This window comes from Apaloderma vittatum, unplaced genomic scaffold, assembly GCF_000703405.1.
Source record: "Apaloderma vittatum isolate BGI_N311 unplaced genomic scaffold, ASM70340v1 scaffold23321, whole genome shotgun sequence".
NCBI classification, from domain to species: domain Eukaryota; kingdom Metazoa; phylum Chordata; class Aves; order Trogoniformes; family Trogonidae; genus Apaloderma; species Apaloderma vittatum.
The window spans coordinates 7995-29992 of NW_009701079.1; the positions used below are offsets into that span (position 1 = coordinate 7995).

The 21998-nt window shown below is 35.8% G+C and overlaps 1 protein-coding gene across 1 annotated transcript; it reads right to left on the reverse strand.

Moving 5' to 3' along the window:
* Positions 1-315: 315 nt before the first annotated feature.
* On the reverse strand, positions 316-20862 carry GUF1 (GUF1 GTPase homolog (S. cerevisiae)). Its single transcript, XM_009879028.1, has 16 exons — positions 20757-20862; positions 19124-19272; positions 18835-18915; positions 16778-16855; positions 15364-15447; positions 14835-14899; positions 13621-13824; positions 11905-12044; positions 10511-10634; positions 10007-10139; positions 8267-8410; positions 7092-7225; positions 4133-4234; positions 2125-2244; positions 1209-1245; positions 316-582 (listed from the first exon to the last, which is right to left on the reverse strand). Exons 1-16 carry the CDS (start codon positions 20854-20856, stop codon positions 445-447), a joined length of 1833 nt encoding a protein of 610 aa, XP_009877330.1. The 5' UTR covers positions 20857-20862; the 3' UTR covers positions 316-444.
* Positions 20863-21998: the final 1136 nt, after the last annotated feature.

Sequence of the window (21998 nt, forward strand, 5' to 3'; positions counted from 1 at the left end):
ATCAAAATTTCCTGACAACAGCAACTTTAGAAAGTAAAACAGAAAGGAGCTTGATATTTTTGTGGTAACTGTTCAAACTTCTGTGTTTCTTCTAAAAAAAACCAACCCCACATAGCATTCTTTGTCCATGCATATGTTTCAGTTATTTTTTTAAAAACTTTTGTTGCTGTTCTCATGCAAGGTCTTGCAATGCAAAAGTAAAACAACTACATTAAAATTTAAGTGTTGAAAGTACGAAAACTTCTAGATTCAGTCAAATCAATTAAGTTTAATTTCATAAAAATCTATAAGCATCTGTACATTAATAGTCCTTTCATGTTCCCACATGTATATAATTTACACCACAGTGTCATGTTCTGTCTCACAGTGATAAATTATACAACAGCTCATTATGTTACCGTCTACAAAAAGTTGAGAGAATAATCAGTTATGTGTCACTGATCTCTATTTGTCAGTTTGTCTCTTTAAAACACGTATAAAGGCATCTCTTGGTACTTCCACGTTGCCAATTTTTCTCATCATCTTCTTCCCTTCTGCCTGCCTCTTTAAGAGCTTCATTTTTCTTGTAATGTCTCCACCATACTATGAAAAGGAAAAATATTTTAGAGTAAGCTTAATAAATTTCAACAACAGTACTCAAGGGCTTAAAACCAGTCAGTTACAGAGTCAGTTATATTATGACAATAGATTATTTTATGCTTCTAGATACATTAACTGAACCCTTATACAATGCTGAACAAACACCATCCCACATAACTGCCTAGCAGAAGAATTTTTCCTATAGCTTTGTTGAGTCTTGTTGATAGTCAAGGCCTTGTCATGATTTATTACTGAAAACCCAAGTAAAAGTCTTTAAAGAAGCACTTTTAAGTTTCTTAAATTACCTGAAAAACAAAATTTAGTAAACGTGGTTACATATGTGTGCACACATACATTTACTGTGTGTCTACAACTATTAGGAAATGGTGAGAAGACAGCAATGAACACACACTTGAGTTCACTCTAAGAGTAATTTGAAAAAGCTGTTACTCTTTCTGATCCATTGTTACTGCCTGCTGCAAGAAGCTGAAAATACCTGTTAATATTGTATTGACACTTAGGAGCATGCTGGTTTTGCTGTGTTTCTATGAAAAGACAGACTTATCCCATTAGCAGGACTCTTGGGTTTCTGTACATCAGAAACACCAAAAAATGAAAAAAATACCTACACATTTTGCCACAACATTTTTTCTGTAAGCTTTCAGCCTGTAAAATAAAATAACATAGATACATTAGAACATCTCCCTCATGTGAAGCTAAATGCTGAGTTGTCAAAATGCCAAGCATTGTTTTGCTACTAGTTTTATAGTAAAAATGCATTGGAATCCTGACATTTTCATGTTTTGTACATAGAAGATGAAGTTCTGAACAGAAGACTTAATTCATATTTCTCAGTTCTAGAAATATCCTTTAGCATGTACAATAGGTACCTAAAAAATATGATCTTGCCTTTTTATCTAGGATTTCTGCTATGATTCATAGTGTTGTACATACGGATACAGATATGTACACACATATTATAGCACCTCTGCCTGGACCCTACCTTTAAATAAGATTTAAGTTGTGGTAAAAGGATTAAACAGCAACAGCAAAAATGTGACAAGAAGCATGTTTGCTCTAAGAGAAGTGAGTGCTGCTAAGAAATAGTTGCGTGTTCAGCTTGCAACATATTTCCTTTAGAACAGCACAGTTCAGGGGTTTTTTTGCTGACTCTCCTACAGATAATTTATTCCACAGCTAGCTAAGCTTTTTCAGTAATAAGAAACTTTTTCCATTGCCAAAGAGGAAGTTGAACACATGGGCCTTGCAAGTTATACTCTGCCAACTAAGTACAATGCTGACTACATGCAAGTTAAAATAAAAATACATTTTTTTCCATTAAACTTACACAAAGTCCTTAGTATATGGGTTGTTTTTTTCCTTTGTTTTCAAGAGGTTCAGTAGCATATACAAGAAAAATACAACTTTACAGTAAAATCAAAGTACTGTGATGCATAAAACTATTTAAGTAAGACATTTAAAGTCTTTTTGAGTAGCTTAAAATAAGGGGAAAAAAAAGTAAAGAGAATGAATTAATTCACTTACGTTTCTCTTGCAATTATTTTCTTGCCAACAGCAGCCTGGATAGCTATTTCAAACAACTGTCGAGGTATAGCATCTTTTAAACGTTCACACATGTATTTACCAGTAGCGTATGCCTTATCCCTGAAAAGACAGTCCCCAGTGTTTTCAGAAGGAGTAATACAATTCCAAAAATACATCCATAGACCAAATTTTGATAAAAGGATTTTAGAGGTTTTCTTTTTAACTCAAAAGGTAAGCTGATCAGATCATCATTTTGCATCTAATGAGTGGTCTCGGTATTTTACCTGTTTCTTACAAACAGGTGGTAGGATTGTATTAATGGAAAGTATTCAAATAAATTTAAAATATTTATAATAAATACCCTGAGCATCTATTACACCGAAGCCATTCTGAATACTGTGAGAGCTTCAAATTCAATTTTAAATGAGGTCAAAGAGGATTTTCACTGATTGCAGGCCAGAATGGTCAAAATATCTACAACAGAAATATTTTTAAAACATCTGTTTTAATATAACAAGAAAAAAGCCCACAATTTCAATGTGCTCTTGTCATCTGCTAATAAAAATCATCCAACTATATTCAGCATCTGCATATCTTTCAAATTTTGGAAAGAGAAAATGATAAAAGGTCTGAAGAAGCTACTAAACAGATACTTTCATAAGCCATTGGAAACTAATGGGTCTCTCTAAAAACATCCATATTTAGTGAACATATTTTGGCAACATACAGCTGAAAGTAGTTTTACATGTTTTAGGGTAGCAGCAATGACTCCTTGCTATCTGTATAAAGCAGATAGTTTAAGCATGGAGTGATTAAGTAATCTTCATTAAGGATTAGTTTTAGAAGGTATTTACTTGTAAAATTAGGACAACTAATAATGGCTAGCTTAATACTGAGCTTAGTCATCTCAGTAATTCTCTGTAAAAGTAATTCAAGATAATTATTTTTAGATAGAAACGTAGTCCTTACAGTGAGGTGACTGAGAATTAACTGAAGCAGAAGCAGAATGAATTCTGACTACAAGTTTTCTAAAAAAAAACCAAACACAACAACTTGTAATCTAAAACTAAAAGAAAGGCTCTCGGTTTTAGTAAGCTAAACAGTTCAAGGCTGCAAGCTAAATTGATCAAGAAACACATGTTGAAGCAAGATTGCCCACTCCATTTGGCACCTTTTCAAAGAAAGAGATGCAGGTAAATTGCTAAACATTTACGAAAAACACATTAAACAGCAAATATATGTAAGAATTATCCTGCTCCAGCCCCATGATCTTTCTGAACAAAGTAACGGTCTCATTTCCCTATGTCACCTTCTGAAGTCAAGGAATTCTACTGATTTCAGGACTACAGTTATGTAAAAAATATACAATTTTTTAGCAACTACAAGACAGTATTTTAAGAAGGACAAAAAGAAAAACCCTATAACTCAAAACAAAACCTCCCAGAAGTTGATCTTGGGATTACTGGAAAGGGATGCTAAAGTTAGAGGGGAGTCTTACAAAAACACTGTGAGAAGAAAGCAAGGGGAGAGGCTGGAAACATAAAGGCATTATTCTCACCAGCAAACTAGTAATTCCTTAGAAACTTACAGAAACTGAATCATTTTAGAAAAAAGTTTCTGAGAGAATTCCATCCAATAAGTATTTCTACGGCTACTCTGGCTAGAGAAAAAATAACAATGAACTTGTATATAACAGGAACTATACAGAGCATACAAATAATTAATTTTTTCAGTTTTCCATTCGTAAATAATAAATGCCATGAACAATTCATCTGGCACTGCCCAGACTGGTCTGTATTTACATTTTTCCAGCTCCTTAAAAGATCAGCATTTTGCATTTCTTTCTCTTCCCTGTCCTATATTAACCTCAAAAATTTACCTAGCATGTAAATGCCTCTAGTTTTCCAGTCATCTCCAAAAGTGGTGATGTGCCAAAAGCCTCAATGCTCTTCTTTGTATATTAATAGGAAGTATTATTTCTTTGGAATACAGAGTCCAGTCAACCTACTTGTGTACGATCGTTGCCAGTTCTTCAACTGGATTTCCATTAAGAAGAATATCCATTTTTATAAGGTCTGCTGCCTGGTATCCTGCATCTTCATAATCAAAACTAAATAGAAGGAGTTTACAAGTTAGTGATAAGTTTGTCAAAATTATATTCAGCATTTTTGTCCCATAAATTTTAATGTTTAGATAAATTTCTTAAGAAAGCACTCAGATATTTTTATTAAACTAGAAGCAGTTTTTAGTAGTCTCTCAGTATGGTTCCCTTATGCAAGACTGAACTAGATATTTACTGCAGATAAATCTCATTTTCAAGGCAGCAGAATTACAGAATGGTTTGGGTTGGAAAGGACCTTAAAGCTCATCTAGTTCCAACCCCCCTGCCAGGTTCCAACATCCCCATGCCAGGTTGCTCAGAGCCCCATCCAGCCTGGCCTTCAACACTTCCAGGGTGAGGGCACCCACAACTCTGGGCAACCTACCCCAGTGTCTCACCACCCTCATAGTGAAGACCTTCCTCCTAATACCTAATCTAAGTCTACCTTGCTCTAGTTAAAACCATTGCCCCTTGTCCTATCACCACATGCCCTTGTAAAATGTTCCTCTGCAGCTTTCCTATGACTTCCTTTAATTACTGGAAAGCCACTCCAAAGTCTGCCTGGAGCCTTCTCCCGGCTGAACAACCTCCAACTCTCTTAGCCTGTCCTCATATGGGAGGTGCTCCAGCCCTCTGATCATCTTTGTGGTCCTCCTCTGGACCCGCTACAACAGGTCAGTGTCCTTGTGTTGGGGGCTCCAGAGCTGCACGCAGTACACCAGGTGGGCCTGACAAGAGCAGAGGGGCAGAATCGCCTGCCTTAACTTGCTTGACACACTTCTTTTGATGCAGAAGACATGATCCTGTCTTCCAGCTACTAAGCAAAGTAAATCTATCAAAAATCTACATTTCTACTGCAATACCTTAAAGCATGTATTCAAAAACTTGTTTTCTATCAGCTGGAAGTTCCTTAAAGCTCCAGGCAAGAGAACCCATCAGCACAGCTTTTGATCAGTAACCATACTGTATGTCACACAAATCAAACACTGACACTGGATTGTTTTCAAATCATCCTCTCATTTGAAAGATTTTTTTATATGAATGCCCTTGGGCCTTGCTCACTGTATGTCAATTTGCAAAAATTCTTAAAATGGAGGAGATGCAAATATATATATAGATACACACAAAAATACATGTCTTATAGGTAAGTATAAATGCGAACAAAGCCAATACCACAAATCTGGTCAAATCTGAAATATCAGAGCAGAGAGGGGGAAAAAAAATTCTTTGAGAGTATCTGAAAGTACTTCTATTTCAATTGGCTTAGACAAACCATAGTTGTGTGAATAATCATATAACATAAGCATGATTATTGAGAACATTAAATACAGAAGGAATTTTAGGGAGTCAACTAGGAAATAAAGAAATAAAACAATGCCATGTTGTTTGCAAACACAACTGAATCAAACAAAACCCAGTTTGTATCAGAAATAGTGTGGCCAGCAGTACCAGCAAAGTGATCATGCCCCTGCACTCAGCCCTGATGAAGCTGCACCTCAAATCCTGTCTTCAGTTTTGAGGCTCTCACTACAAGATATCAAGGTGTTGGAGTGTGTCCAGAGAAGACCAACGAGACTGGTGAAGGGTCTGGAACACAAGTCCTATACAGAGCAGCTGAAGGAACTGGGGTTGTTCAGCCTTGAGAAAAGATGACTGAGGGAAGACCTTATCACTCTCTACAGCTACCTGAAGGGGTGGTTGTAGCGAGGTGGAGGTCAGTATCTTCTCCCAAATCACAAGTGATAGAACAAGAGGAAATGGCCTCAAGTTGTGCCAGGGGAGGTTTAGATTGGATATTAGTGGTGAAGCACTGGGACAGGCTGCCCAGGGAAGTGGTAGAGTGATCATCCCGACATGTAGATGTGATACTGAGTGACATGGCTTAGTGGCGGACTTGGCAGTGCTGGGTTGGACTAGATCTTAAAGGTCTTTCCTAACCTAAATAATCCTATGCTAATGAGATAACTTCTTGATAAACAGAATGGTTTTTATCTAGCTGGAAAGCTAGATTCTGAAAGAAAATTCAGAATCTCCATCCCTGCTTCTTCTTGTCAGTGCACTTTTGCTACGCTTCTACTTCAGGTATGCAGAAACCCATGCAAAACACATCTTACCTTTTTTATGCTTACAGAATTAATCATGTAATTTGATATACCAGTTTCTGTCAAAATGTAATGTATCTTACTAGCAACATCTCTATGTAACAGGTTTGTAAGAGATATTGAGCCTCCTGTGGCATAACCCCATCTGCCATGCAACATTTTCCCTTCCATTAAACTCACAAAAGCTCTTCACAAACAGCCAAGCATTGTTCTAGCCTCTCAACTTAAGAGAATCCACCTATGGCAGAATGTTTTGTCTTAAAATACAGATGACTTCATTCCTATAATAAAGCATGTAATTGTTATTTTACATATAGTTTGTTGGGGTTTTTTTTTACTAGTTTAAAGAACTAGTATGGATTTTTTTCCCTTTTCCAACAAAAGACAATACAGTAAGAAATAAATTTTCAGTAATTTGATAGAAAATGCCCATTATCACTTCCGACAAGTAAGAACCATCTAGGTCTTACTCATTTAGATGAACAAGTGCCACTCCGTATGCCACACTTGAAAAAATACATGTATCACCAAGGAAAACAATTAGTAGCAGTGATGCACTTTCAAAGCTTTTCAAACGTATTTCCATTAATGTTCCCAGTGAGTCTAATTCATTAAAGGTGAAGTAAGGCTTGATTTGCAGCATCATGGCAAAAGAATATTCTTCAGTTGTGACCTTCCATATCTTATCTTTAGACTTTTTTTTGTTTACCCTCTCAGGGTCCAGGACAGGGGGAAGAGGGAAGGGGTACAAAGGAGGTAGTTACCTTGCATAACCAGAAGACAGCGACTTAAGAGCATCATAAAAATCCACCACAATTTCATTCAGTGGAAAGAGGTATTTTAGCATAACCCTATGTTCATCAATGTACAACATATCCTTCTGGATTGCCCTACGATCCTAAAGAAGTAAAAACATTGAGTTCCTCTTGACAGAAGTTTTCTACAAATAAATACAAAGCAAATGAAGTAAACAGCTATCCAGTTACACAAGAGAACTTCTACACATTAAGCCCCAGTAGAGTAATTTTCTTATTGGCAGTTTGCTAAAGTCCTAGAACAAATTGCAGCACCATTGTAAACGAAGCAGTTGTAACTTAACTGGACAAATGATTCAATTCTACCATCTCTAAAAGCTGAATTTCTGAAGTCTTATTAAAGCTTCTACTTACTGCTGCCTTTTAGATGTCTAATTATTTGTCCATAAAATCTCACTGAAATTAGATTTTTGCATACATTGGAGTATTATACAGAAGGACTTGCAGGTTCATCTTCCCTCCTGCCAGGAAGGTGTGCTTAATGTTATTTTAGGAATTTTTTAACAGATCTTATACTTCAGTGTACTGACATACAAGTACTGTACTGTTTTGTATTATGTATTTTTAAATGTTAAAAGGTAAGAAATATTGTAAGAAATTATATAAAGACAATATGCATGGCAGCTAACACACTTTTAGTTAGAAGTAACACAAATACATTTCAGGAAATGTGACTGGCCAACACCATCATAAATGTATTCCAGTGAAGTACTGAAAACATATATGAAGCTCCATAAACTGTTGACAGTTGCATTTCCATGAAAATACTTCTAAAAAACAATAGATCTGTCTTATTCCCCTGCTGTAGATTCCATTCTTTCAGGAAAACATAAGTAGCTATGAATTCATCTGGTGCAGGATGCTTGACTAGGTACATCATTGTCACTGAGCTTCACAAAGATTGTCACTGAGCTTCACTATTTCACTATGAAGATTTTTGTAGCTCAGAAGTAACTTTACACATAAAAAGTTTAAATACTCTTCAAAGAAAAGATTTTAATAACTACTGTCAAAGATACTATTTAAATACTAATATCTAATATTTTACCATCTAACATCTTCACTTTAAATATGGTATAAAGATCTTAAAAATGCAAATGACAAAACCGAAACTATGTACCAACCTGACACAAAACAATTATTTTCCCAATATATTCCTGAGGTGTTACAATAGTACCAAGAACAGTTGGCTCTAAATATTCAGATACTGAAAGTTTATCAGGAAACTGAGCAGGGTTGATAATGGTAATCTCTTCTTTACCATATTCCTGAAAACAAACAAACAAACAGATACTGTAATTTTACAAATAAGCAGATTGAATAACACAGGAGACAAAAACAGAATTGAAAAAATGAAAAAGTTTCAACTCATCGTAAACACTTGTGAATTAAGCAACCCAAACTTACAACAAGCACAGTTTAAAAAGAGATTTCTACATCACATACAAAACTCCCTGATGAGCGTATCTTTAAATATTAATTATTACTAAATGGCGAATTATTACTAAATGGCGAATTATTACTAAATGGCGAATTATTACTAAATGGCGAATTATTACTAAATGGCGAATTATTACTAAATGGCGAATTATTACTAAATGGCGAATTATTACTAAATGGCGAATTATTACTAAATGGCGAATTATTACTAAATGGCGAATTATTACTAAATGGCGAATTATTACTAAATGGCGAATTATTACTAAATGGCGAATTATTACTAAATGGCGAATTATTACTAAATGGCGAATTATTACTAAATGGCGAATTATTACTAAATGGCGAATTATTACTAAATGGCGAATTATTACTAAATGGCGAATTTTAAACAGAAGTTCTTAGAACTATCACTACAACCTAGGATTATCCACAGAAATGAAAAAGCCTTTCTGTCCATCTCTCCATATCTTTCTTGCCTGTAGAGCAAGGCTCTTCCTTCTTACTCCCTCCTGGTCCTGTAAGGTATAAGGCCCAGCTTCAACAAAAGACCTGCTTCAAGTATTGTGCAGTTTGGCAATGGGGACACTCTTCTCTAAATAGACCACAGGGATCAGGCTCCCTTACAGGCTGAAGTGGGCTTAGATATTTTGATTCCTGTGCAAAGGCTTTCAATACTTATTTCTTGTAGTCCAGCATCCTGATAGGGAATGGAGTTATCCTTCTCAAACAAGGATAAAAGAAGGTCATGCTTCTTATATACCTACAACCTCTTCCAGGCACTTAAGGAAGTGATTCTATCCCTTTCACTGACAAGGCAGCATTCCTGAACAATGACCCAGCTTCCAGCACTCTCTGAAAACAATGTCCCACATCAATAATGCAGAACCACTTCTGCACCAAGGTATCAGCTACTTCATTCATAACTGATACACTGCCTAGGGAAGAACCAAAACAACTGGAGAGAAAAGGGCTCTACACCTTACACCCTGCCAGTACAGCAACCTTTGTTATACAACCTGTTTGGAATTTCTATTTTCTGCAGTATTTAGAGGTACATGTTTGATAACAACGAGTCAGTCTATCTGCAGCCTCCTTAGGCAGCTGCTCCTAAGTCTACCTCTCCCTCTAACTCAAGTACGGTATTTTTCATACCCACGTCTTCATCAGCCCCTACCAGTCTACAATAGCATTACAAGCTATTCTGAAAAACTGACAAATAAAACTTTGAAGATTATTTGACCTGCTTTAAACTCAGTCCATTCAGTATGCACTTAAAGAATACATTTCTTGCTGTATTCTTTTATCCTCATTCTTGTTTACCATAAAATAAAGCACTAATTTACATTTTTTAAAAAAGTGTTCATGTTTATTATAGGAAGCTTTTAAGCTGCAACTTACATAAAACTGTAACAAATATAACGTACCTTTATCAACTTTGCTGAGGAAAGAACAGCTTTATATGGAACCGTAGGTGCAGTCAAAATAACAGACATGTTATACTCTTGCTCCAAACGTTGATTAAAAACTTCCATGTGTAAAAGACCAAGGAAACCCAACCTGGGAGAAAAATACATTGTTTGTAAAAGCATTTGTATGTCCCCAGGAATTTCACAGTGGTTTTTTTTTTTGCCCCTGCAGCATGTTTACACAGCTAGTCTGGCAATATCAGGCACAGTGAAGAATCTCCAAATGATCGTGCAGTTGAATAATGTGTCTTTAAGAACAAAAACGTATCAAATACAATTGCACACTGCGCAAATACAGAACATGAGAAAATCAAATACTTTTGATCTTTACCTATCATTAATTTGAATTAAAGCTCCTAATTAATTTTAAGCTCCTGAATTCATTTTAATTTAACCTTGACATAATCTGGCATTCTCAATTTATGAACCATTCCAAAAATGAAAGCAATATAAAAGCCTCACCTCCATCCAGCTCCTAAGGCAAGGCTACTGTCACGATGAACAGTAACACTGGAGTCATTCAATGTCAGCCTTTCCAAAGCACTTTTGAGATTATTATATTCTGTTTGATCTACAGGATACATTCCTGTCAAAACATATTAGATAGAATTGATGTAATAGACAGTTTTATTTGGTGTGTACTTAGCCTTCAAACATGCCATTTACAAATACAGTAATAAAATCAGAAATAGCTTACTTTCTGTTCCAACTTCAAAATGTGAAAATCACCATTTTCCCCCTCAGAAAAACCCAATCCCTCCCCGAAAAATTACTTAAAAAGTAATAAAGATTTAGATTACCTAACAAAAACAGGAATTAACATTCAAACCATAATGGTAGGGATGCTGTACTCATCTACTTCTTCACATTTGTGGAAGACACACAGCTGAGTATAAGCACTATTTGCAGGGCTGCGTGTAAACTTATAGGTTAAGCATAACTGAATAAGCAGACATTCCTTCAGAAGTAAGAGTGAATGGCAAAAATAAAAAAGTGCCGTATCTAACAAAGCTGCAAAAGTTTCTCCATTTTTCAAAGCAAATAAAAGCAGTTGTCTGTATAATTACCACCTGAAATAGATTCTATGGTATTTCTTTTTGCACTACATGTTCAGAACAATGATCATTGCCCTATACCAACAAGCAACACATCTACATTACCGAAACCATTATTTACAGGATTATAGTTTTCTACATTCACTGACAGATCAGAGGATCTCCATGAGACAGTTCAAGTGAGTTTTACACAATCCCACAGAACAAGCCTAGAAAGTGCTTTCAAGAATTTCCTTTTGTATAGCCATCTTCCATAGTTATTTATAGCAGTTGCTGAAGCTGGTGGAAACAGAACTATACAACAGAACTATAAAACTACAGAACTATAAAAGCTTAAAAACTCAAATATTTCACAGAATCATTCTGAATATTAGCTTTGGCAGCTTACCATGTTTAACAAAAGAGCTGCTAATGTTTAAAAGAAAAAAAAAATCACAATATAAGGAAACCTGATTAACAAGAAGAAGAATTGCCAAAAATAGACTTTGTTTTATAATGCCTCAACCCTTCTTTTTCAGCTATCAGTTTACTGGCATTAGAAGCAATAATGATGGCTAAAAAAATATGTTAGTCTTGTATGCATATAATAATAGTTTGCAACTATTATTAATTCTGTCTGTTAAGTCACAGGGAAAATTACATAAAGCTACATGAATGGCCTGTCTTTAGTTTAACTTTGTTAAAATTCTGATCCTCACAACTCTTTAATACACACATATATTCTTTTAAAAGCTCTAATAGCTATCATCTTACTTGTTATTGGAAAGAAGTAATTCTACTTCATATGGGTTTACTCCTCACCTGCAAAAACCATTGGCTTCGCTGACTTAAAGCCAGGCAAAGGCTCCACTGGCTGCTTATAGAGAAACAGCGTGTCTCCTATTTGGGCTTCTGTTACTTCTTTCATTCCAGCAATCAGGTAGCCCACCTGTCCTGCATAGCTAAATAAAATTGGTGTTATATGTACATGCTTCTTGGCATTATCAGTATTCCCACTATTTTTCCCACTTGGCTTAGCTCTTGTCAGAAATTCAAATAAATCACACCCCCACCCCTGCCAAAAGGCCATAAGCCAGATTTAACTTGTTTCTCCTCTAAGTTGTGAACTTCTCAAGGGACAAACGATGTGTTGACTCAAATAGCTCTACTATGTTACAGTTAAACAGCACACTTACAGTTCTGGATGCTGAATTCTGTGCTACTCCCAGTTTGAAAGCTGGAGCTAAGGGAAGGTCTCAGTGATCCAAACTAGAACCAGAACAGTTCACAGCTGCCAGCATAGCAAGCTTCATATGCCAAGTGGTAGAAATAACAAAAGTTAAATGCCTTCCATCATCACCTAATTCTGTTAGGACAGAAGTCCATGGTAGATAAAAAATATATTGCAGTGGTTTGGGCTAGAATGGAGTTAACTTTCTATGGTGCTGCATTTTAGATTTGTGACTAGAACAGTGTTGAAAACATACCACTGTTGTAGCTATTGCTGAATAGTACTTGTTCAGTGTGAATGTGTTCTGTGTTTCTCACTCTGCCCCCCCAGTAAATAAGCTAGAGGTAGACTAGAGGCTGGGAGGTAACCAAACCAGGACAGAGGACCCAAACTGATCAAAAGGGTATTTCCATGCCACATAGTGTCATGCTCGGCAACAAAATACAAGGAACATAGTCTTTTCAAGGTGGCTGTTACTTACAGACTAGCAGAATATTGTTCTGCTTGTGGGAGGTGGTAATGATTGCCTTTGCATCACTTGCTTTTATTTCTTTTCTTTCTCCTTCAGTTATTATTATGTTTTTCTTGACCCATGAGTCCTTCCTCACTTTTGCTCTTCCAACTCTCTCCTCCATCACACCACAGATGAGGGAGCGAGCAACTGGCTGGTTGGGTGTTTAGTTGCTTTGCCGGCTAGGTTCAACCCACCACACACTAACACAATATTCTCACTGAGAATCTCCCAAGAAAGTCATTAACAGATACTTGGATGCAAATTGATAAAGCTTCTCCACTAATTCTAAGTACCTGATTTTCTTCCCACTATTGCCATGAGGAGCCAGTTTCTGGAAGCTGTTGCATTCATGGGTTTTAAGTTTTCCACCCTCAAAATATGCTGCAGCATTAACTAAGATGAAGCCCCATTCCCTTCCACTCTCAAACAAGGTAGTTCCTAGAAATAAATTGGACGGCTGGATAAGAATATCAAATGCTAGTCCTAAAAAAAGCACCCTAGCGGTCCAGATGTTCCAGGTACTATAGAAGACAGAAGGACTTCCTCCCTATAGCAGTGCCCAAAAAGCGGTCTCCAAGAACTTCTGCCTCAGCATACCCCAGATGAAAAAGACTGACACTGAACATTAAACTACAAATAATAATCAGTAAAAAACCCACCACCAAAGAAAAGAAACAAAAAGCCGAGATACCTCCCAGCCTTTGCCACTCAAAGTAAAATTCAAGCAGAATTGTGAGATTCTGTATTTTCTAGCAATTTATGATTTGTTCCACTCTAAGAAACTTTTACTTACAGCGTATGAGTTGGCTGTTCATCTGGAGATAGAATTCCGACTTCATTAACTTCGTATCTTCTTTTTGTGTGTGCAGACACAATTTTATACCCTTTCTGAATCTCCCCACCAAAAAGTGCAATGTTAGCTATGACACCTCGGTAGTGGTCAAAGGTAGAGTCAAACACTAAGGCTTTCAATGGATCAGCAGCATTACATTGAGGTCTGTCATAAAAAAAAAATTAATACAATATATTAAGTAATGTGTTTTTCACTCAATATTGAATGCAAGAACCCTCACCCCAAAAACTTTATTATTAATAGAGATAAAACTACTGAATAATTTTCAGTAAACACATCACACAGGATTTCTGCGTTTCACTATGTATATTATAAAGCAAACATTTACATTATTTCCCTCACGTTGAACAGCAGTATAAACAGAACAAAACCAAATGCATATCCATCATACCCAATTGACAACTAGTAAAACTGTTGCTTAAAATATTGTACTATGGGGGACAAAAAAATTCAAGTTACATTCCACAGCTGAGTTAAAAAAAAAGTCCACTGACATTTTGACATTTTCTTATCTTTCATAGAAACCTAACCTTGGATTTTCATTGCTTGGGGTTTTTAAAATTATAATTATTAGCTAATATGATTATTAGCTAATATTTAATTACAATTTAATTACAATTATTAGCTAATAGTAAGAAAAGGCATGAAAAGCATTATACTTTGTCATCATGTTCTTAGATAAAAGTCTATTTGAAAAGTTGGTTTCTGGCTATGAAACTCTAAACAGAACAGATTTCAATTACCCTTATCATTTTAATAATGCAATTTTCAAAAGGAGTAACAGCACACATCCTCAAACACTGAGTTTCAAGGAAGCTATATAAACAGTCATGATCGTATCACCTTCAACAGCTCACCTCTTATCTTTCATTTCAGAGTAAATTAATCTTCCTCTTCCACTTACTAAGAATAAAGAAGTCTTTGCTGATATTCACATATTAATTTTCAAAAGGCATGTCAAATTTTGTGTCACTGTTTTTCTGATTTGCAATCTGAAACTGACTTAACCAGCTCTAATACTATAAAGAGATGTGAGAAATCTAAAATACTGACTTTAAATCAGAATAATATTAAGTGTAAAACTATTGCCAATACTTTATACACATGGTTTCCTAATTAATCTTACAAGCTTTCATAATTAAATACAGACTTACGGTGGAATCTTCTCAACGACCTTCTGAAGAACTTTTTCAACATTTGTTCCTTGTTTGGCAGAAATCTAAAACAAGTCCAACAACAATTTCATGATCTATTAAATAGTGTCACATTTACTTAGACAGTTGTGGTGGCCACAGATACCACTCCCCATAAAAGCACTATGAAGGCCTCTTTAGAATGGTATTACTATAAAATGCTTATTTGATTATAAATTACTCTGTAACATTTGTTCTTCTCTCCTGAATGGCAATTACTATTATGGTAAAGATGAAAATAATTTGTGGACCCACAATGAGAAAAAAAAAGTTAAAATCTGATGTGTTTATCAAAGCATACTAGAAGTTTTAACCAATAAGTTTGTTCTCCACTCTTATTTTCCAGTAGACAATCTCATCTGACATTCATGAATTTCTTTAAATACAGGCAGACAGATGACACCCTGTTGACTTGCTGTGTATTTGTTCCAGCTACAAGGTAGATACAGTTATACAATCAGCCACGTTTTAAAACTTTAAGAGATCTTACCCTTACACATTCATCTATAGGGATATCAAACAGCTTCTCAATTTGTTTTTCAACTCTTTCAGGATCTGCATTCTTCAAGTCAATCTGGAAAACAACAAACTGCTAAGTGTACAGACAACCAGGTTCTCCATATGATCCAGCACTGTAGCTTCCAAAATATGCAGGTTAAGGAACCTTTACACATATTTGTGAGTAAACAACGTGTATGTTCAGGCAAAGATCTTTATCAAGATTCGTTTTAGCAAAAGTCTTCAGGAAGAATCCCTTCTAAAATTAGACTGTTTCTTGTTTTATTAGACAAAAACACCTTTGTCCAAGAGATGACAAAAATCTTCATTTTACGAAGTAATTTGAAAGCATCCTATACTGTTTATAGGATCAAACATAAAGTATGATATACATTTACAAAAATAAACTTAACCAGAGCAATAATTAGTCTTGTGATTCCAGACATGCAGCCCACAACAACTGTATAAACCACATCTGGATTTCATTCAAAACTAAGACTACATCCTTTAAATACTGAGCTGCTACTCATGTAACCTGCTCTGCATATCATCATTAACAACAAAAAAGCAACACTAAAGCACGTGAAACAATATATGCATAATCATAGCAAGAACCTTTAAAGTTATTTCTGTAAAAAGCCACTCAAAGGTTCACTAGAAAAAAGTATTTTAAATTGAAGGAATTAGAATGTTCATAAACTAGTGCATTTAAATTATGATGGGCTGAAGTACTGTTGGATATATCCCAAATTATTTAAGTCTTTCGTATCCAGATACATTCCTGTCCACAGTGTTCTGCTGTATAGGAGGTCATTAACTATTTCCCCTCCCATGATGGGGGCTGTCCAAAACCCAAATCACAACCAGCCTGCCTGAAGAATGGCAGAGCACACCTGGGTTAATCTGCACCTTTCTGCCATTTGCACCCAAATGCCCTTAACAGCTAAACATGCTGTATTTAGCATCGAGTCAATCCGAAACCCTGCAATGCCACAGCTTCAGCTTGTTCTTATTAGGCTAAAACACACAGTACTGAGTATTACCTAAGCAGTCACTTGTTTTTCATACCATAGCCTTTGTTCGCTTCAAGCTTATCTGTCTGCAAAATATAAGTGGTTCAGATTTCCTTGTAAAGATGTAATTTACACAATGCTTCTGACCTTGATTTACCATATGGACTCCAGTAATAATTATTCAGTGCTGCCTGTAGAAGCATTCCTCTACATATATTTTAGGAAAAACTGAAGCTCCAGCAATTACTGTAAAATATTAAACAGACAGCAAATACACAGAGTTCTTACTATACCCTAGTTATTTTTCATTATATACTTCTATTTGAGGATACATTTCTTATCAACCTTAAAACAATTCAACTACTTAATACAAAACTCTAAAGTCTTTATTACCTTATTTATAACAGGAATAATTGCAAGCTGTGCTTCAAAAGCAAGATAGAAGTTTGCCACTGTCTGAGCCTGAATACCCTAGAAAATAAGCATTAAAAAAGTTTAACACGGAATCTTCCCAAGTTTTGGTGGTTTATGGGGTTTTTTAGGCATATTATATAAGATTATTTCACTATTCAATCCATACCTTCATTTGCGGGATAGAAAATAAGTAAAGGTTATTGATTATAAACATTGCTGAGAAAGAAAACAACATTAGTAATTATCATTTCTCATAATCTGAATACAAGTAGACAAACTAATAATGCTATACGTGTTATCATTTGCACAGAATTATTTATTGATAGCACAGCATTATGCACGCATCAAGTACCAAGTATGTTGTTTTCTGTATGTCATTTATTTCTGAATAGCCAAGATCATAACAGGTATTTCAAAAGAGAGATTATTTGTCCAGAACAAACTATTCACAAACGGACTAAGTCAAAGAAAAAGGGACATTTATCAAAGTAATAAGACTAAAGTTATACCAGAGGGCAGGAACATACCTTCAGCTTACATTGCGGTTATTTTCAAAAAAGAAAATAAGGTTTGTACCTCATATTTCTTTCAAAAGGATGGCAGCTCTGATTAGGAAAAAAAAGGAAGACTATCTTCCTGATACAAGTACCAGTCAAGGAAAACCAAAGAGTTACAGATGAATGAGAACAGGTGACAAAAGGGGATGAGAACCAAGAAAAGGGAAAAAAAGCAGCTACTTGTTTTCTGCCTTGTTTACAACAGATCAAGTGGAAAATTACTTATATGGGGATATTCACTATGGATATATAGGCCTAAGTTTTTAGGCAATGTAAAGAAGCAACAAAGAACATTTACTGAAAGCAAACAAACAAAAAAAAGAACCTAAGGCCTAATTCTTGACAGTCATCTCCAGAATTCAGGCTGGCAGGAGAAACATTAGCAACTATAATGAACAAGCGGAGTTTGTAAGCACTCTGACTGAAACGCAAATACAGAATACCAAACAATCACATAATATTTAAATATGACATAAAAAGTAATTATACATTAAATATAAAAACAACAGCACATTTAGAAAATGTATTTATTAGGAAAGTTTACTTAAGAAGTCAACTTGCCCACCAAGCTAGGAAGGAGCAAGTGCTAATAACCATTAATTACCTTTTAAGTAGTTGTTATAGATATTTTTCATGTAACAAGGAAAAAAGAGGAAAAAAATAACAGGAAAAAAATAATTTGACCCTTGTACAATCATAAATGGGCCACAGAGAAAATTATTATAAAAATGCTTCATGAGAATGTGTCCATATTTAATATCATGATCCCATAATCCTTGCGCTCTTTGAAATGTTTCTAGCACCACACAAATAAAAGTACAACTAAGATCCATAATTTCACTTCCCTCCTAGTAGAGACTTTGTCAATTTATGAGAGGTTCACCTTATAAACATTTTACTTCCTCACTCTCTTGCTTCTCCTGAGGAATCAGTCAAGAACGCATTAACCTATTGGATGTAAAACTTCACAAGTTCCCAGAATAAATTTATTCATGCTTGACTTCTATGTCCTTTAGCTTTAATGTTGCCAGTATCACTCTGTATTGTAGACAATCAAAAACATAACAGCCATTAGTCATAACTAACAGTTTGGTTGACTAATAGTGAAGCTTTATAATTGAAGCTTATAATTTATAATTTCCAACAAGAAACTGGAGGTAATCAAACAGATATTAGTACAACAGCAAAATGCCATTTGCAAAGTTCACACTCTCTTAGAAAAGTAGGATCTGATTCTTCACTAATCCTGTGCCTTTACTGCTACGTTACTGAACCACAGTATCTATCATCACACAAGTATTTGTCTCTATGGTTTTTTTAAACTCCCATTACTCTTCCTCTGCAACATAACACTTTTATGGAGATAGACCAGGGACAAAAACACTGATGAAAAAATTAAAAAATAACCTCATCTTCTCTCTTGCTTGCTTAAAGAAATCGCTGAAATTCTAAGTAGAACACAAAAATTAAGAACTCTACCTCATTTGCATCCACTACAAGTATGACACCTTGACAGGCAGAGAGTGACCGTGATACTTCATAGCTGAAATCTACATGGCCCTGTGGAGAAAATAAACATTTACAATTTCAGTTATTTCTAGACTCTTCTGCAAAGATTTCTGTATTATGATGTTTACCTTTTCATACATGTTCACAATTCTTACCAAAAAAAATTAATCAATTAATACAAGAAGCCAGAAATCTCTTACTTTTAAATATAAGGACAGTTAGTTTTGTGTAATTTAAATACTGTTTATACTTAACTTACTGGTGTGTCAATTAGATTTAAGAGGTAGTTTACTCCTTCATGATTGTAAAAGAGAGACGCAGATTGTGCTTTAACTGTAATTCCTCTTTCACGTTCCACTTGTAGTTTATCAAGCACTTGTTTATTACAGCCAGTTTTGGAAATTGTTCCTAAAATAAAATTTTTAAAAAACACCAGTTTTATTACCTCATCTAGTACATCAGTTCTTAAAATAAATATTGAAAATTCTGTTAACCAGGAGAACATCGAACTTGCAGCTGCAAATGCAGCTTTTCCCATCTGGCTAAGCTAAACTTGGATTTTCATTTTAAAATAAAATTATGCTTCAACTCAACATTTGTTAAATAATTTTTTTTTACACATTAAGTTCTATAAAATACTGCATGAAGAGGATACAAAACATCATGTAAGTCTAAATCAGAGATTCCATTCTGTGCTAAACAATTTTGATGTTTAAAGAAACTTCACTTTCTGTTGCTGGAGAGCAGCTCCATGGCCCACAGCTCCAACCAGTGCCAATCTCAAGTGCGACAGGAGCATTATCACAAAGTTTGACAGAACTGAATTCAAAACTCCATTTTATCTCAGACATCAGGTAAAATTACCCATAGTGACATACAGCAGGTAATCACAAAAAATAATTCTGATCAAAAGCTTCTCTCACAGATTTAGTCTTGCTCACCCCTCAAATGAGAAAAACAAGACTCTTCCAAAGCGTATTTCTAACCAGCTAATTTAAGCTCTGGCCTGAAACCTGTCTCCTCTCGGGAGATACAGCAATTGATTTCCAGCTTACCTCATAAAACACTCTAAGGCAACCTCTGTCTCTCTCTCACCCAAGGAAAGCCTAGTTACAGAGTCACAGTTACAAAAATCCACTTCTATTTCCCACTTTCACTTTGAAGGGAGACAGTTTTCTCTATCCTCAACAACAGCACAAAAATAAAAAAACTTAAGTCCAAGAAGCACTTCAATAAGGGCAAAACAAATACCTCTGACGATGAAAGTAACACTTCAATACTTAAGAGTGTAGGAAAAAGAAAATCTGTACAGATGCTAAGAATCCATGGAATTTACACTTAATTACTAGCAGCTACTCTACACACTAAATCTAAATCAACTTATGGCTGTACATCTCTAAAACTTACTATGCAGCATCATATCAGCTTAGGTACCAGTGAGCTTTATTGCCAGGCAAGGCAGCTGTTTACGGTTTTCTCACAAGAGGACGTATCATTGCTTTCACCTAACTACAAGCAGCTGAAGTTCCTCTGTTTCAATAGGTCATGACAGTCCCCTTCCATCCATCCTAAATACTGGCAGTAAACATCCTAAACTTGCTGTGTACTGGTCTAGTGGAAAACAAGTCAGGAATTACAGGAGTAGCATCTCGAACAAGGAAGTACATTACTTTTCCATCACTTTCCAAAGTACCTATTTCCTTGAATGACTGACCTCCTTATGCCTACTGGTAGGCAGATCCGTAACACTACAAAACTGGCAGTCTACAAGTACAAGCAACTTGGCATTAAAATAGGAAAGATGCTAAACATTTTAGTAATAATCAAAGCTAGAGAAAGTTACACATTATCTTATATGTCAAGAAAAAGTAATATAAAATGAGGACACTCACCTGTAATTTCCAACAATCTGTCTGCTAGTGTACTTTTGCCATGATCTACATGAGCTATAATACTGAAGTTTCTAATGCTTTCAACAGGATATGTTGACATATCAATTTTTTCCTGAAAAACAGGAATTTATTTTCATAAATCCTCTATGTACAACTTGGCCTTTACAAAGGAATTAACTCTTCTTTAGAGTAAGCATAGGTTGAACAGAGATAAAAAAGCTTAAATTGTCATCAGGTTTAAAATGCTACCATTTCATTTTAAATCATACTGAGAGATTTATTTATTATTCTGAATAACCAGCAAGTGTGATGGAAAGTGTGAAATATGCTATTTTATCATGCATACAGGGAACTGGAAAACTTGAAGCAATTTCAAGTTAGTTAAAATACTAAACTTAGGGATTAGGAAAAATGGTTTCAGTGGACCATTAAGGACATCATTCTTGACAAGTGTGGTAGAATACATGAAACCAGAGGTTAAAACTTACCTTACCTAAATTAAAAAAAAAATATGCAGAAAAACAGCCTGAATTCCTTATTTCAAACACAGAAAATTCTAACGCTAAAAATTTCTTATTCCTCCTCATTCTACGTAATACAAAATTTTGAAGAAAAGCGGCTTCTGCGTTTTCCAAAGTTTCCAGCATCAGGAACCAGGAGGTGCCTAACATGAGCCACTTTACTGAAAAACTCGGGTTGCCGATTTTACAGATAAGCTGGTTCCACTTAAATTTGAGAAGAAACTTCTTCTCAGTGAGGGTGACAGAGCACTGGCACAGGCTGCCCAGGGAGGTTGTGGAGTCTCCTTCTCTGAAGACATTCAAAACCCGCCTGGACACGTTCCTGTGTAACATCATCTAGGTGTTCATGCTCTGGCAGGGGGCTGGACTAGATGATCCTTTGAGGTCTCTTCCAATCCCTAGCATAGTGTACTAAACAAAGCTCATCTTCCTTACACAGGTTATGCACGGCAGCTCCGGGCCCGGCAGGGAAGAAAGGAAGCTCGGAGTTCTTTGCTAGTACCAGTACACAGCACGGCCCAGCATCATCTGCCGTGTCCCCTGTAGAACGCCTCGGCTTGGAACAGCAAGTCCTCCTGCGGCCAAGGGGACGGAAAGGCCCCTACAGCGGCAAACGGCTACTCCAGGGTGACACTGTCTGTCCGCAACGACCACCAGGACACGTCGCCTTTGGGGCCTCGCTGCAGGCCAACCTCCGGCAGGCGAAGCGACCCCCCTGACC